This window comes from Rhinolophus sinicus, chromosome 6 (genome assembly GCF_057876585.1).
Source record: "Rhinolophus sinicus isolate RSI-liver-muscle chromosome 6, RSI-T2T, whole genome shotgun sequence".
Taxonomy (NCBI): Eukaryota; Metazoa; Chordata; class Mammalia; order Chiroptera; family Rhinolophidae; genus Rhinolophus; species Rhinolophus sinicus.
Genome location: NC_142506.1, coordinates 4,845,132 through 4,860,443, shown reverse-complemented (window position 1 = coordinate 4,860,443; position 15,312 = coordinate 4,845,132). Strand labels below are relative to the sequence as shown.

The 15,312-nt window shown below is 44.3% G+C and overlaps 1 protein-coding gene across 2 annotated transcripts in view; it reads left to right on the top strand.

The window, feature by feature from the left end:
- LOC148757826 (uncharacterized) overlaps positions 1-15,064 on the top strand; it is a 279,544-nt gene extending 264,480 nt beyond the window's left edge. For both annotated transcript variants that reach the window (XM_088798938.1, XM_088798939.1), the window contains 5 exons: positions 9,602-9,738; positions 10,557-10,641; positions 13,767-14,046; positions 14,161-14,258; positions 14,951-15,064. Coding sequence is in view for 1 of the 2 variants with exons in the window: in XM_088798939.1 (XP_088655065.1) it covers positions 9,602-9,702 (101 nt within the window). In the remaining variant the exon portion in view is untranslated. The remainder of the gene's footprint in view (positions 1-9,601; positions 9,739-10,556; positions 10,642-13,766; positions 14,047-14,160; positions 14,259-14,950) is intronic.
- The last annotated feature ends 248 nt before the right edge of the window (positions 15,065-15,312 follow it).

Here is a 15,312-nt window from a genome sequence, read left to right as displayed (position 1 = left end):
CTTTTGAAGCCGAACGGTCAAACGTTCTAGTAAACCATAATAACAAAAGTCAATTGTGCTTCAGACCCTTATGACTTGTAAAACCTTGGCTGGAAAGGGCTGATTGAATGAGAGTCTCTGGGATGACTCTGTTCGGGGAGAATGAAATGCACAGTGACCTGGCCCGCCTTCCATCCTTCCTTCTACGGTAGTTTACTTTTTTCCTTAATATCACAAAGTATATGAGTACATTTTCACTGGGAAAAAAATTCCAGAAATACCAGAATATATAGAAAAAGGCAAGAAAGTCCCGCTTATCCTTCCCCCCCCCAAAAAAAAATGGATCTGACCTATTGTTGTGTGCATGTTCCACCAGTTCTTTTTCTAAGCCCTTAAACACATATGAATCTGTGTATACACACACAGGAGAAAATAACATAATCATGGTTGTGAAAACTGCTGTTTTCTCTTAAAATATTTCTTAGGAATAGTTCCACGCAGTGCCTAACCCCTTTTGAATGGATGGACACTTTTTCTCCAATGTGCTGAGAATTGTTTAATCACTTCCGTTTTAGTGGGCATGTAGGTTGTTTCTACTTTTCAATGTTAAAAATAAATTTCTAGCTAATATCCTAGCATAAACATGCTTGTGAGACCAAGAATGAATATTTATTTTGGATTTTTCAGAGCAGTAGAACTCTTGGGCCAAGCATACATTTTAAATTTTGATAGCTATTGTCAAATTTCCTTTTAAAAACTCTTTGCCAGTTTACTTCCCATCAACGTTGTATGAAAGTTCACATTACCACACGTCTCCTTGGCTCAGGATTATCAGTATTTAATCTTTGCCAAACTAGGAGGTGAAAAATGTTAATATATTTTTATTTGAATTTCTTTAGTAATTGGAGAAGTTGAGTATTTTTCCATGTTTATTGGCCATATATGTTTCTTCTGTGACTTAGCCCATTTTTCTATTGTACTTCTTGACATTCTTAATGATTAAAAAAAAGGTTGTTTATATATTCTTGATAAAAATATTTATAATCACTTATTCCAATAATTTTATCACTTCAACATTATTTATTGTGTTGAAACATAAGCTATTTTTGTCACTTTTTAATTGAACGTCTAACTTTAGAGTTTTAGATTTATGGAAAAATTGTAAAGAAACACAGAGAATTCCCATATGCCCCACACCTGATTTCCCTTAGTACTAATATCTCACATTAGTATAGTTCATTATTACAATTAAAGCAATATTGTAACATTATCATTAACTAAAGTCCATACTTTATTAACATTCCCTTACTCTTTACCTAGTGACCTTTTTCTCTTCTAGAATCCCACCCAGGACATCACATCACTCTTAGTCTTCATGGCCCCTTAGACTTCTCTTGGCTGTGACAGTTTCTTGCTTTTGATGACCATGGCAGTTTTGATGAGTGCTGTTGAGGTATTTTGTAGAATGTCTTTTAACTGCAATTTGATATTTTTCTCACGGTCAGACTAGGGGTATTGATTTTGGGCTGGAAACCCAGAGAGGAAAAGGTCCATATTCATCAGATTGTATCAAGAGGACATGAAATCAACATGACTCATGACTGTCGCTGTCAACTTAATGCCCTGGCCGAGATAGTTCTTGTAAGGTTTCTCCACTGAAAAGTTACTCTTTTCTGTCCCCTTTCCATATTGTCCTTTTAACAAGACAGTCACCTAGGCACAACCCACACTTAAGGAGTAGAGGCACAAAATTATTTATCTATATCAATTATTGGGAATTCTTCTGCACTGAAAAATGGTCTGTTCTCCCCCACTTATTAACTTATTCAACTATTTATTTATATCAGTATGGACCCATAAATATGTACTTTATATTTTGGGTTATAATCCAGTAGTACTTTATTTTTTTTTGCTTGAATTGTTCCTGCTTTGTCTATTGAGAGTTCTTTTGTTTGGCTCTTGTGTCCCATTGATAGATTCACCTCCATCACTGTGGCTTTTTTTTTTTTTTTTTTTTTTTAACACTTCCTTACTTTCTGACATTATAAGGCTCATTTTGTATATTTTGTGTCACTGTCTTAGAATCATCTATTTCTCCAAGAAATTGTGGTTCTTTTGTGGGAGAACGGTATTAGCAACCAAGATCTGGGTGGTAGATATGCTTGCTGCCAGAACTTGATATTGTTAGGTTTTTATTGGATTTTAACCACTCTAATAGGTATGTAGTAGCATCTGTTGATTGAGTTTGAAATTCCCTAATAATGAATGACATTGATCATTGTTCCACATGTGTGTTTGCCATCTGTATATCTTCTTTGGTGAGGTATCTGTTGAGATCTTTTGTCCATTTTTTAAAAAAATTGTGGTAAAATATACATAACATAAAAATTAGCATTTTAACCAGTCTTAAGTATACAGTCACATTCGTGTGCAACAATCAAATAATACTTATCTCCTAATTTTTTTTTCATTTTCCAAAACTTAAACTCTACACCCATTTAACAATATCTCCCCATTTCTTCTTCCCTGCAGCCTCTGATAACCACCAGATCATACTAGGTTGCCCAGCTGTACAATCTTAGGGTACTCCAGAACTTCTGCTTATGTAATTTGCATCATCATTTTAAATAAGTAAACACAGTTATAATTCAACGTCTAATTCCCCTTCTGAGGGGCTGGATGAGGGTACAGTGGATTCCTTGACTTTTCCTCCCCTGCACTTTCAATGACTAAGCAAGATTCCAATTGCCTGTACTAAATCCCTTCCTGCTCAGACCTGGAGGGATTTCTCTTTTCCTGAAACACATCCTCTTTAGTGTATTCAGAAGCATATCAGTATTCAGTACAGGGATGGATTCAAGAAACAGGACATCTGATGTGGGTTCAAGTTCGATCTGAAGGTGGTAATGGCCTCATCTCCGGTGGAAAATCGAATATTGGGAGTGCTTGGCAAATACTGGCTGTTTGACAAGGCATTACAAAAACAAGATGCACCCAGGGGGCCATTAGCTGGCTTATTAGCAAGAATGGAAGGGAATAGAGAGAATCCAGAAATGTGGACCCTTGAAGTATCAGAAAAACTGACTGATTCTAGACTCCAGATGGTAGAAAATAAAATTTAGGAAGTTTTTATTTAAATAAGCAAACAAACCTTGCAACAGAGATCTGATTAAGAATGTGGTCTTCCCACTTAACTCCTGCAGAGTCACATACCACACAGTTGAGAGAAAAAGGCATGGAGGTGAGGAAGCAAAGAAATAAAGTCGATGTGAAAACTATATCCAGGAAACATCTTTGGGTATGGCTATTGGCTCATAGAACTGTCTGGAAGCAAAAAGATCAAAAGTCTACTAAGGTTTTAGGAGAACTGTGTTACCCAAGAAACCACAATTTCAGACTAAAAAGATCCTGGATGACTTGAGACTCAAAGCAACTGTTGGTCCTACGACTTTCCATAAGCAAACAGCAGGCCCCAAAATCTGTACAGCCCCCCAGGAGAGCTTCTACCCCACACCTACTTCAGATGTGGTCTTAGAAGAGAATGAGCAAGGAAAAATCCCCCAGAGGCTAAAGCCAGGACCACTGAGGGAAATGGGTGCTGTAGTTCTGCCCAAAGAGCAGAATGAAAATCCAGGGATGACCCCTGTGGTAGGGCCAGGAAGCCTCACAATGCCTGCACTGCAGGATCCCCACCTTACTTTGGATCAGCAACTATTATGTGCCTTCTTTTCTCTCCTTTCGTGAATGGCAGGTTCTACTGTGGAATCCCTGTCCCTGCCCCTCCACTGTACATCAGGGAAAAGAGATAATGTATCATTTTAGTTTACAAGTCCCCAGACCCCTAGTGTCCCCTGTGGTCCTCCACACCCTTTCTCTCTTTCCCACCTCCAGGTTGGACGCTAATACCTAAGGTGATGTTGAGAATCATGTGCTAAATAATGGCAGTATGTCCATTAGCCTGGGTCCCTGAATGATTACGTGGAGCAGAGCCCGCTGCTGACCCACACTGCATGGTGATGCCAGAGAGAAATAAACACTTAATGTGTTAGGATACCAACATTAGGGAGTTATTTGTTACAGCACCTTGAGTTAATTATCTAACTAATAACTTGAGTGCTTATCTCAGGCCACACAGTGACTCAGGAAAAAGTAGACCCAGAGCCCAGGTCTCTTGACCCTAGTCCAGTAAGTTTTCTACTCTTGGGATATGTCTGGTGACGAATATAAAATGGCAGGTCACTCCCCCAAAGCCCACCTGTATTCACTAGAATAATGACACGGCCCTGTTGTTTTTCAGCCGACCGATCTTGTCTAGGTTAGCAGGCATGATGGAGGCATTGTCGGCTGACTCAATTTCTCTCCTTCTCCTGTGTTGACAGATTTTATGAAGGACTGTAACTACACAATCGCCCTCCTCCTTCGTGAGCTCAGATATTTCCCCTGCTTTTATTACATGTACTGTCCTTGCTTGCCAAGGCACTTTTATGACAGTGGGAACGATTGCCTCACTCTTGAGAAACTCAGGAATATCCCTCAGTGCTCCATATAACGTGTCACAATATTTTTAACAGCAGTTCTTCTTGTGTTTTTCCTTGAGAGCCTCTCACCAGCAGCTCCCCTGATGACACTGTGAGGGACTGGAGTGCTCAGACAGTGGGAATCGTCCTTCGCGGAGAAACAGCAGCGATTTCCCAGGGCTGTGCCCATGGCTAGCTTCTCCACTCTTTATACCCACGACTCACAGTCTCCTCGTGAATGTAGAGGCTTGAGGTTAGGGTCTGAAGGTTCGGTGTTTGAAACAAACCTTCCTGACATAGGCTCTGGGCTCAGAGGAGCAAGGGCAGATGTACAGCCTTATACAGAGGGTATTAGCAACAGTGCTAAGTAGTCTCAAGCATTTGTTTACAGCACACTGTCACGTGTGATCCATTTGGACCTGCTATGGCAGTTTGGAGAGGCACTGTGATTTGGTATGTGATCCTTGAGATTCAGGTCTTTTGGGCCACCCTGGGAAGACTCTGGCACCCCCCACCATCACCCCATTTTATGAGGATGCCTTTGTCTTTCCTTTGTCCTCCCATAATATTCTAAGCTTATTCCTTTTATAATATCTATCAGTTTTGAGAACGGAAGAGCCATTCATCTCTGAATCTCAGACCCCTTAACCCATACCCGGCACATGGGAACAACCCACATGCATTAAGCCAGCATGAAGCCCCTCTAGTCCGGGACCTGTACTACGCTCTGGTGACACAAGGGTGGCCAGTACACACAGGGCACCTGATCTCAGAGAGGTCAAGGGCACAGACCAGAAACAAGGTAAAATTACAAAAAAGGGGAGCCAGGAAAGATCTGGGTAAAGAAAGGAGCAGGCAGAGGGGACAGCCAAGTCCTTGATGTGCAAGAAGAACAGCAAGGAAGACGATGCTGTTGGTCGGGATGAGAGGAGGGTAGGGCAGCGGAAGATGAGGTTGGGTGGGTAGCCGGGGACCTGGCCAGGGAGGGACCACGGACTCACTCTGAGAACAGTGGAAACTTATTGGAGGGTTCCAGCAGGTGGGCAGCATGATTTAGGCCATCTTTTAGGAAGACACCTGCAGACTGCTGGCAGGGATGGGATGGCAGTGTTGAGTACGGGGACATCTGGGGGTGTTCACTGCTCCCAGCGGGGGCTGAGGGTTTGGACAAAGGTGTATCAGTGGGGCTGGGCTGTACTTTCCAGGTAGAGCTGCGGGGAGCAGAGTTACCCATTGAGATGTGACATTTTTAAAGCAAGTGCTTGACGTGTGTTACCTCATCCCTGCATTCAGGCAGTGTTTCCGGATCATCCTGTGGCCCTGGCACTAGAAGGAGATGGTAGTAGCTCCATTTCAATACGTGGGAAACTCGATGGCAGAAAGATAAAGGGATCTAGCTAAGGTCTCAGAACTGGGAACATGATACCAGTGTAAGTCCCATGTCCGTGCCATTGCTATTACACGGAATTATCTTCCTCCCGCAGTTCTCAGAGAGAAGAGAGCGTCCAGGGCTTTTTCTGCTTCTTCAAAGTACTGTCACTACGAATACTCATCACCCCTGACATTTCTTGAACTTGTACTATGCCCTGGTCGCTGTGACCAGAGAATGACGTATGTCATCTCATTGAACTCTTGACGACCCTGTGAGGCATCGAATGAAAGTGAGGCTCAGAGAGCTGATGAGCCCAAATGAGTGCAAGTAATACAGAATGCTTACAAGTGTGAGCAAGCAGCGCAGCCAGGTTTTAAAACCCAGCTCTGTTGAACTCTTTCCCACCACGGTTCTCGGTCTCCAGTGAAACACAAAGGCACTTTTCTTTATAGTCTGTGGAGCCCCTTCAGAAATCACATCAACTCTTGTAGGATTTAAACTGCGGGCCAATTCAGGCTCCCGTGACCAAATGACCCAGAGACGGAAGGAGGTGGTGCAGACCCCGTGTGTGCTAAGTTCCTGTTATGCTTCCTTGTTTTCTGGGAGGAGATCAGTCTCCCAGCCCAGCATTCACTCCTGGGGGCCAACGTCCAATAGGCACATACAAGCACCTGGAAATATAGCCCAGACTGGTCTTTTCAGGGTGACACAGGAGAAGCACCCCAGAAGGTTATTGAAAACATTGCCCATAAAAGAGAAGAACCATGTTTGCAAGTGACCCAAGACTAAACTTTCTTCCTTTCTTGCCCAGAACGGCGTCCCCTTCATCTGTCTTATATTGTAATCAGATACAACCTTGATAGAATGAAAGCGGACGTCACCCTGAACAAACTGTCACTTTACGTGCTTGGAAAAAGCTTCCTTTGTAAAAGGGAAATTACAGCCTTTCTATAGAGGATTTTTCTTAAAAGGACAGGCTGCTTTGTTCCAATGGTGCTGATCTCAGCGCTCTGAGCAGAGGGCTCTTGTAGACGGATGACCTGCTGAAATCTGTGGGGTGTCTTTTGTTTGTAGAAACCTGCATATATTACAGGGAGTGTGTTAAACCTGAAATTGTAAACCATTCCTAGGCAATGTTTCGATTGTCCAAAAATATCAGACAAAATGTCAAATGGCCCCACTTTACATATTGCTTATACACGGTCAGATGTCAGCTGAGCGCTGTGTAAAACACGGTCCCCCAGCTCTTCGTGGGCCCTGAGTTATGCTTCCTGCCCCTGAGCATGGGGATTGTGTTGGGAAGAGTGCTGACATTTTTAGATGGGTATTCCAAATCATACTATTAGACTTGCGTTTAAAAGGAGGAATAGCAGCAAAACAAAATTCTTGAGTTAGGTAATGTACTGTAACTTGGACCCGTGGTATTCCGCGATCAGCTGGAGCCTGGCCAAACTTCAGGCAATCAGATTGCAAAGCCGAGTGTGAAAGTATGAAACGTGTTTGAGCAGAAAAACAAGGTTTTGTGTCAATCGAAATACCAGGCATGTCATGTCTCAACATGTAATGTTATCAAAAATTAAGCAAAGTGTTTCATTTTCCTGGTGTCAATTTTAACACTTAACAATATTTTTTGGCGTCGTAATTACTGTTTTCATTCCATCAGGCCTTCTGTGTGCAGGACTGTTTGTCCGCTGTTTTAATGATCACTTATACTTTTGTAGGAGCAGATGGATTGCTTCATTAAACCTGATTGTTTATAGCTAATAATACAAGTTTTACCAAACCTACTAAACCACATATTTGTTTTTCAAGCATTTCTTTCTCACCCTCTTAACATGTCATGAATGAAATCCGTATTGTTATTTTTCATGAAACAGCTATATTTGTGGTGGGGTGAAATGAGACTTCTAAGCTCTCCTCAGTAATAAAAAGAGAGGAATTCCAGTGTGATTTTCTTTAATTTCATTCACAGTGTAGGATGCTTTGTAATCTAGGTTCCCTTGGCATCATGGGGCCACTGTATTGTTTTCTATGAACTAGAATAAAAGTTTCATTAATAGGAAAACTAGGAGTGTCTTCTGTTTTCTTGACCCTAAATAAGGAAGAAAGAATCAATCCTAGAGGTAGCAAGCTGAGTTTGATATTGGCTTAGTAGGAGAGACTTAACTACAGCCAAGAGACTGAAGACCCCGTAATGCGTCTGCTTTGCAGTCCAGCCAGGATTTGCATGACCCATAAACTTGCATTATGAGAAGCTGCTGAGATTTCAAGGTTTATGCCTTCCTGTAGCAGAGACTCACTATTCTAATAGATACTCGCTTCCCAGGGTCGTCAGGAGGATGGGTGAGAGATGTGTGGGGAATGCCTGGGGCGGCACCTAACATCTGGCTTGGCAGCCCCTCCCTCACCCAACCTTCACCCACACCTAAATTGGGTCACTAGCAAAGATGAGAAATGAAAGGCTCACCTGTGGCCCAAGTGGCACGTTGTTCTTGCCTCACTTCTCTGAATGTCACCAGCCTAGAAAATGTTACAGAGCCTAGGTGGGCAATGAGGTGTGGACTGCCAGGTTTCTAGAACGTTGGTAATGGAGCTGCTGGGCTAACAAAGGCAGCTCTGGGGTAAAAGGCTGGAGTGCATTTTGATGCAAATGTATGAAGAGGTGTTTTTCTCTCCCTGTCAAGCCTTCTTTGGCTGAGATAATGAACAATTGAAGCAGCCAGGTCCTGTCCTGAAGCTGCTAATCAGATATGGCATCAGCGGAGATGGGGTGGCAAGTCCTTCCTGGCTCTGGTGACTTGCTCTGCCTCAGGAAACACCTCCATTGCCACAGGGGGAAACAGATTCTTACGGGAGTGGACCCATCACCTTATTCCCTTCTGGGCGCTAAGGGCCGGTGCCAGGTTCAAGGCCCTTTTCCGCCTCAAACCAGCTGTGTGCTTTGGGGTGTTTGCTCTCTTGAGGGAGGGCTTCCTTGCCTCCCCTGCACACAGGCGGATCGGAGCAGACCTGTGCTTAGCAAGTTTCATGCAGCAACAGCAGACCCCACTTTTCAAGCACAATCTTATGCAGAAATCCGACACAAAAAATGCAAAAGTCGATTTCACTCATATGTGGGATATAAAACTGAAAGCAGCAAACGAACAGACAAACAAAAGCTCATAGACACAGACAACCGTTTAGTGGTCACCAGAGGGTAAGAGGGAACGGAGGTGGTAGAAGAGAGTAAAGGGGGTCAAATATATGGTGACGGAAGGAGAACTGACTCTGGGTGGTGAACACACAATGGGATTTATAGATGATGTATTATAGAATTGTACACTTGAAGCCTATGTAATTTTATTAACTAATGTCAACCCAACAAACATTTTTTTTTTTAAAAAGAAACACTCCCTAATAAATAAGGCTAAATTTCTAAATTAGTTAAAACCTGTAGAAGTAGACATGTTTAGGTTGTAATAGAAGCGAGGACTGAGAGATGGCCAGAGCCACCACACCAGGCAGCCCCATGTCACCCCTTGTTCTGGGGGATTCAGTTTGAAAACTTGGGGCACAGATCACCTTGTAGGTCCTTTTGAGCTCTGATATTCTGCGACTCCCACCATTTCTTCAACATGTAATTTCCCATCCCGCAGCGGGGCTGAGCTGCCTCCTCTCACGGCTCTGGCTTTCCAACAGTCAGTTTTGTGTCTGGCTTTTCTCAGATCTTAAGATGTGATTCTTTTCTTTGAAGGATCCAGAAAGAAGTTCTTTAACAACTGGAAACCAGCCTCCTTTCCTGAGGATCTGGCTCTCTCCTTTGTTCCACTTTGGAGGAACAAGATAATAATATGAACCATTTCCTGTGTTGTTACAGTACTCAGAGTTTGTGTAAGTACTTTTAAAGCTTTTACTCAGTAAAAAAAAAAAATGCAGAAAAGGGTGAGAGGAAGTGAGGCCACCCCCTTCACCTACAAGAAGGTCCCCAGTTATGGCCCAAAGAATGACCCTGAACTCAGTGAGGTGTGAGGCCACTCTCCCAGCCCCACCACTGAGCTTGTTCTCTGAACCCCTCTTGCCTGCATCTCTACTACCTTCCTCCTGTCTAAGGTCTGACTTTCCTCTCTCTGAATGCTGCTTTCAGCTGCAGAATCTCCTTGACTCTCACTTGTGCCCTGGACACTGGCTCTGGTGTCTGTGGGGTAATCCCAACCCACTCCCACAGAAAGCAGCCCAAATCTGGTGTCCTGTTCATCTTGAGAGAATAGGAGGCCCCCTGCCCCCCATACTCATCCTGGGCACCATGTACATTAGATTCTGCTTCATCCTTACAGGCACAGCCTACGTCCCAAACCCCCTAGCTCTATCCTGCTCCAAGCTCTCCCAGTGACTGAGGCACTGCCCCACCCTCCTTTCTAGTAGGACAACCCTATTGCATCCACAACTATGACCTTAATTTCCAAACAGTCTTTGTCATTTGCTACTCTTGAAATAAGCCTTGGAGAGTGTCAGTTATCTGTCAGTTATCCTCCTCCAGTGTCAACCTGCAGATGAAGCGCTCAGCTGGTTCTCCCTGATTCTGTCAAGAAGAAAGTGGGAGAATAGAAGTCAAGAGAGGCAGTTAAAAAGAAAAGAAAAAAGGTGATTTTTTTTTAAGTGTCCTGTAGCCTTTGAGATGTGAATCTCATTTGTCCCTATTCTTTTAAAAGGAAACTGGAATCTATGAAGAGGACAGTAGGACACACACATTGGTGACCCGGTATGGGACCAAACTGACCACAGCAGCAACATCAGGTCAGGAAGTACACAGAGGCTACCTTCTCCCAATATAGGAGAAGACAAAAGCGTCCCTGCCTACCTAGACAGTATCTGGGAAAATGAATGGTGAGAGGAGAATAATGAAACATGGGAGGAATAGTTCTGAGAGAGTTTGGACTTAGAATGGATGGAGTATTTTCCCAAGAGAGACTGAATTTAACCGAAATAGGCTGTTTTAGATTGTTTTAGTTAGGAAGGGACTGAATTTATATTCTCCCCACCACCCACTACCCCTTACTGTCTCCAACAGCTGGAACAAGGAGGGCTCTAGAGCAAGATGAAATCATCTGCAGAGAAAAAAATTAAGCTCTCATTTTTGCACTTCTGACTTGTCACATGTACATTTCAATCCAACTACATAAACAACAGCAAGAATGAGATGCTGAGGGAGAGAATTATGGGAAGGGGAGGTTGACATTCTTAGCAGCTAGTGTGCTCAGGGCAGGTCTTACTAAGATGGTGACATTTAAGCCCTGAACCTAAAGGGCAAGAAGGAGACATACACACAAAGACCCTAGAAGGAAAAAAAATAAATAAATAAATAAAAAGAAAGAAAGAAAGGAAGAAAGAAAAGTAAAGGATTCCTGGCAAAGAAAACAATATGCAAAATGGCCCTGGGGTGGGAAAGAGCTTGTCATGAACATCAGGAGGTGGAGGAGGAGAGGGACATGACATGGGATCAGAGATGGAAGCAAGGAACAGAGGCAATACGTCCTTGTAGCTACAGTGGAAAGTCACTGAAAGTCTGATGGCATCCAATTCATATATATATTTTTAAAGATCCCTCTGGTGATATGTGGAGGATATTGTATAGGAACAAGGGAGGAACAGAGGTTCTGTCCAGAAGCTGTGGACATACCCCATGCAAGAGATGGTGATGGCTCTGACTAGTGCAGTGGGGGGGTGGGGGGGGAGAGAGAGAGAGAGAGAGAGAGAGAGAGAGAGAGAGATGGATTTGCAAATATTTTGGAGGAAGACTCACCCAGATTTGCTGATTGCTGGTGGGTGGGATATGGAGGTGAGGAAGAGGGAGGGATGAAGAATGAGTTCCAGATTTGTGGCTTGAGCAGCTGGGTATAGAAGCAGCTGTCATTTGTCAAGATGATGAACACTGGCTGTGGAGGTATTAAAAATATGGCTGCAAATTGTTACCCCCCTGCCATCAAGAAATGACTTCTATATCCTCTCCCCTGGAATGTCCTAATGGCACTGAGCAAAAGATTACAGCAGATGTGGATATGTTGTCCAAGGCCAGACTATAGAAGAACAGGAAGTGACCTTCTTCTTAATTGGTGCACACATGCTCTTAAGTCCCTGGATTGCTACTATTCCAATTATTATGGCTGCAAAACAAGTTACACAAAATTTTTGTGGTGTAAAGCAGCCACTGATTATGCTCATGGATCCTGAAGAAATTTTACAAGACAGTGTGAAGAATTCTCATAATGCTCGTTTCCACTTGGCCATGCTGGTGATTCAAAGGTTAGTGGCTGGACTGACCCGAAGCTTCTCTCCCTCACAGATCGGGTGCCTTGGCTGGAAAAAGACATCCAGGGACTGGAGCAGCCAGGCCCTTGGGATATCCCTAGCTCTGTGTAACCTACCTGTTCTCGCTAGATGACAGCATCAGAGTTGCGAGGCTAGTATGTATTTGCTCAGTACTTCAAGGCCCTTCCTGAGAGAATGAGCCAAGTAAAAACGGTATCACCTTGTCTAACCTAGCCCCAGATGTCACACAGCGTCACTTCCACTCATTAGAAGCAAGGCACTAAAGCCAGCCCATATTCAAGGAGAGGGAATTCGACTCAACCCTTTGGGGAATCTATGTGAGGAGACCATAGCTATGACCAGGTAAGAAGTTTGACTGTCTTAAGACCACCATCCTGGAGAGGTCACGTATGGATGCACTCCAGCCAACAGTCCCGTTGAACTCAGGGTTCCCGCTATGCCCACCAAGCACCGGACATATGACGGGCCCTCCAGATCTGCCAACTAAATGCCGACTAGCAATGGAAATCAAAGACACATGGAAGAGCAGTGTCCTTCACCTGAAACCTGCTCGAATTCCTGAGCCCCAAATCATAAGATATAATAAAACGATAGCTGTTTTACAGCATTAAATTTCGAGATAGTTTGTTCCACAGCAGTAAATAACTGTAGCACTGGGGGAGCATCTATTTTTGGACTCAGAGATGATCAGGGATTGAGAATCAAAAGTTTCCTTGTAAACCTGTTGAGCTTGGGTTACTGTTGTGAAAGGCAGTTAGAGAAGTGAGACTGGAGCTGCCGGGCGGCTGTGAGGAGGTTCTCAGTAGACTGAGCCAGGGCAGCTGCGATTCTGGGGGAAGTGCTGACGTGCACACTGGACAGAGCATGCGTAGACCCAGTTCATTCATTCACTCAGTCATTCATTCAGGGTTTCAGCCTGGGTGAGGTGTTTACCCTCTCTGAGCCTCACTTTCCTCATTTAGAAAATGGACAGTTCTTGTACACATGTGAACCAATATTGCCAGCACCAAGACATTCAACAACCTCTGTGCCTCCACCTTCCCACTGAGACTAAAGAAACAGCATAAACTGAGGCCCAGTATGAAAATGGAAACCCTCCTACCCCCGTGTGATCTTAAGGAAGTAGGAAAGATGGCTATATTATAATTATCTGGTATAATACCTTGAAAAGAACAGTGTCCAAAAACAAAATGTAATTTCTAAATAAAATTTAAAATATCCAGGTCTCAGGTGACTTCATCCCCTCCCCCACCTCCTGTCTTACATTAAAAAAAAACACAACAAAACAAAAACAAACAAACAAAAAAAAAACAACAAAAAAAAAAACTAGGAAGCTCAAGTTATTTATTTATTTATTTATTTATTTATTTATTTATTTATTATTCCAAACATCTGAGAGAGAAAAATCATTTTCTTCTTTTTTACTCCTGAACCCTATTCGCATGCCTCCTGACCCACTGAGACTTTTTTTTTCAGTTGCCATTGACAAATCTGAAAAGATCTCCCCTCCCACCAGAGACTTTGTTTCGGAATAAGGAGGAATGGGGGCCCTGCTGTGTCCTCCTGTCTGTGTCTTCATTTCTCTCCTGCAGGCAACACAGGAAGAGAGGGAGGGAAATGACACATCAGGAAAGGCCCCAGCACGAAACAGCAAACACGCACACTGAAATAAAGTGGGGACAGCGACCTTCTTTCCAAGTTGGGTCCTTGATGGAGAGTGAAAAGCGAGGGCGCTCTGTATTGAAATTTGCTGTGGCTTCTGGGGAGTACCACATGTGCCATTATCACCACCAGCTCCCTCCTTCCACCCCAGAAAAGAACTTCTCTTAGAGAAAAACAAGATCGTAAGGCCAGGATTGTTATTTTCCAGAGGTAAGTCAAAGATGATAAATGCATTACAGGCATTTTGGGGAAAGGGGGAGTTGGCCAGGGCCCCTGAAGGGTGGAGGTGGATGCTAATTTCACATTCTCTGTGAAACCCTCCAGGTCCTAAACATTGCCTGCTCCCTGGCAGAAACACCACAGAGTTTTCCAGGCTGATTTGAGGCTCTTCAGAGGTGGGGAGACACGTTTTTGGAGCCCAGGTACAATGATCAGAGTTTTGTCCCAGCCCCACAGTAACTGGGCCACAGTGAGCCTTTTTTCTATAAAAGAGAAAGGTAGGGACTGGGGCAGCAGGGTGAAGGAGCCGCAGGAGGCCCTGGCGGCTGCCCTGCCAGCCGGATCTGAAGCTCACAGAGGGCTGCTCACAAATGAGCTCAGCCCTGTGAGGTGCCTTTCACCCAACAGCCACTGACGGAGTGTCGGGCATTTTGAAGTAAGATGAATTTATCTCCCAACAGCCTGGAATGGAGGGGGGGAAGGTACAAAGACTGGAGTGACAAAGCAAGACATTGAAAGCTGCTCCTGCTGGTTTGGCAAAAGGGAGGGTGGGGCGGTTCAGGGGAAGAGACAAGTTAAACTTTACAGGCGCCGTTGGGGAGCGTGACCTTCCCACACCACATTCACCAAAGCAGGGAGCTCAGGGTTGGAAGGGACCTTGCTGCCAGCTTGGGCAAGTCTCCTCCCTGAGGGTGGCACCCAACCAGTCTCTGCTGGAGTTCCTTTGCAAAAGATAATGTGTGTGCCACATTTCCAGGGTTCTGAACCCTTTTATCTGCCACCTGCCACCCTTCGGACAGAGGAAGGCAGTGTCTGAATCGTCCCCACCCTGCCCCCCATCACCCTGTCCTCTTCAGGGAATCACTGTCATGTTGCACTGTGATTGGCTTTGCAGAGTGAGCTGCCCATGGGCATGAACCTGGTTTGTGCTGCTTCCAGAAAGAAGGCGCTCTCATCTGGTGTCGGGAGACTGGGGTCTAGTCAAGTTCCCCTCTGCTCTGCACTTCAGGCAAGTTTCCCCCGTCTTTCAACTTTAGTCCCCACCTGTCACACGAAGGGAGGGACTGGGTGACTTCTGCTGTCCTTCCTCCTCCCCTACCCAGTGAATCTTCCTGGGCTCCATGACCAGAAACTGCACATGGGCTGGTGGGTTGGACCCGCGTGGCTCCTCTGATGCCTGTGGCATTGGTGTTGAAGGGGAATGAAAATGCTTACTCTAGAGGGGCTCAGGGAAAATGAGAGCACAGGGAAGAGGAG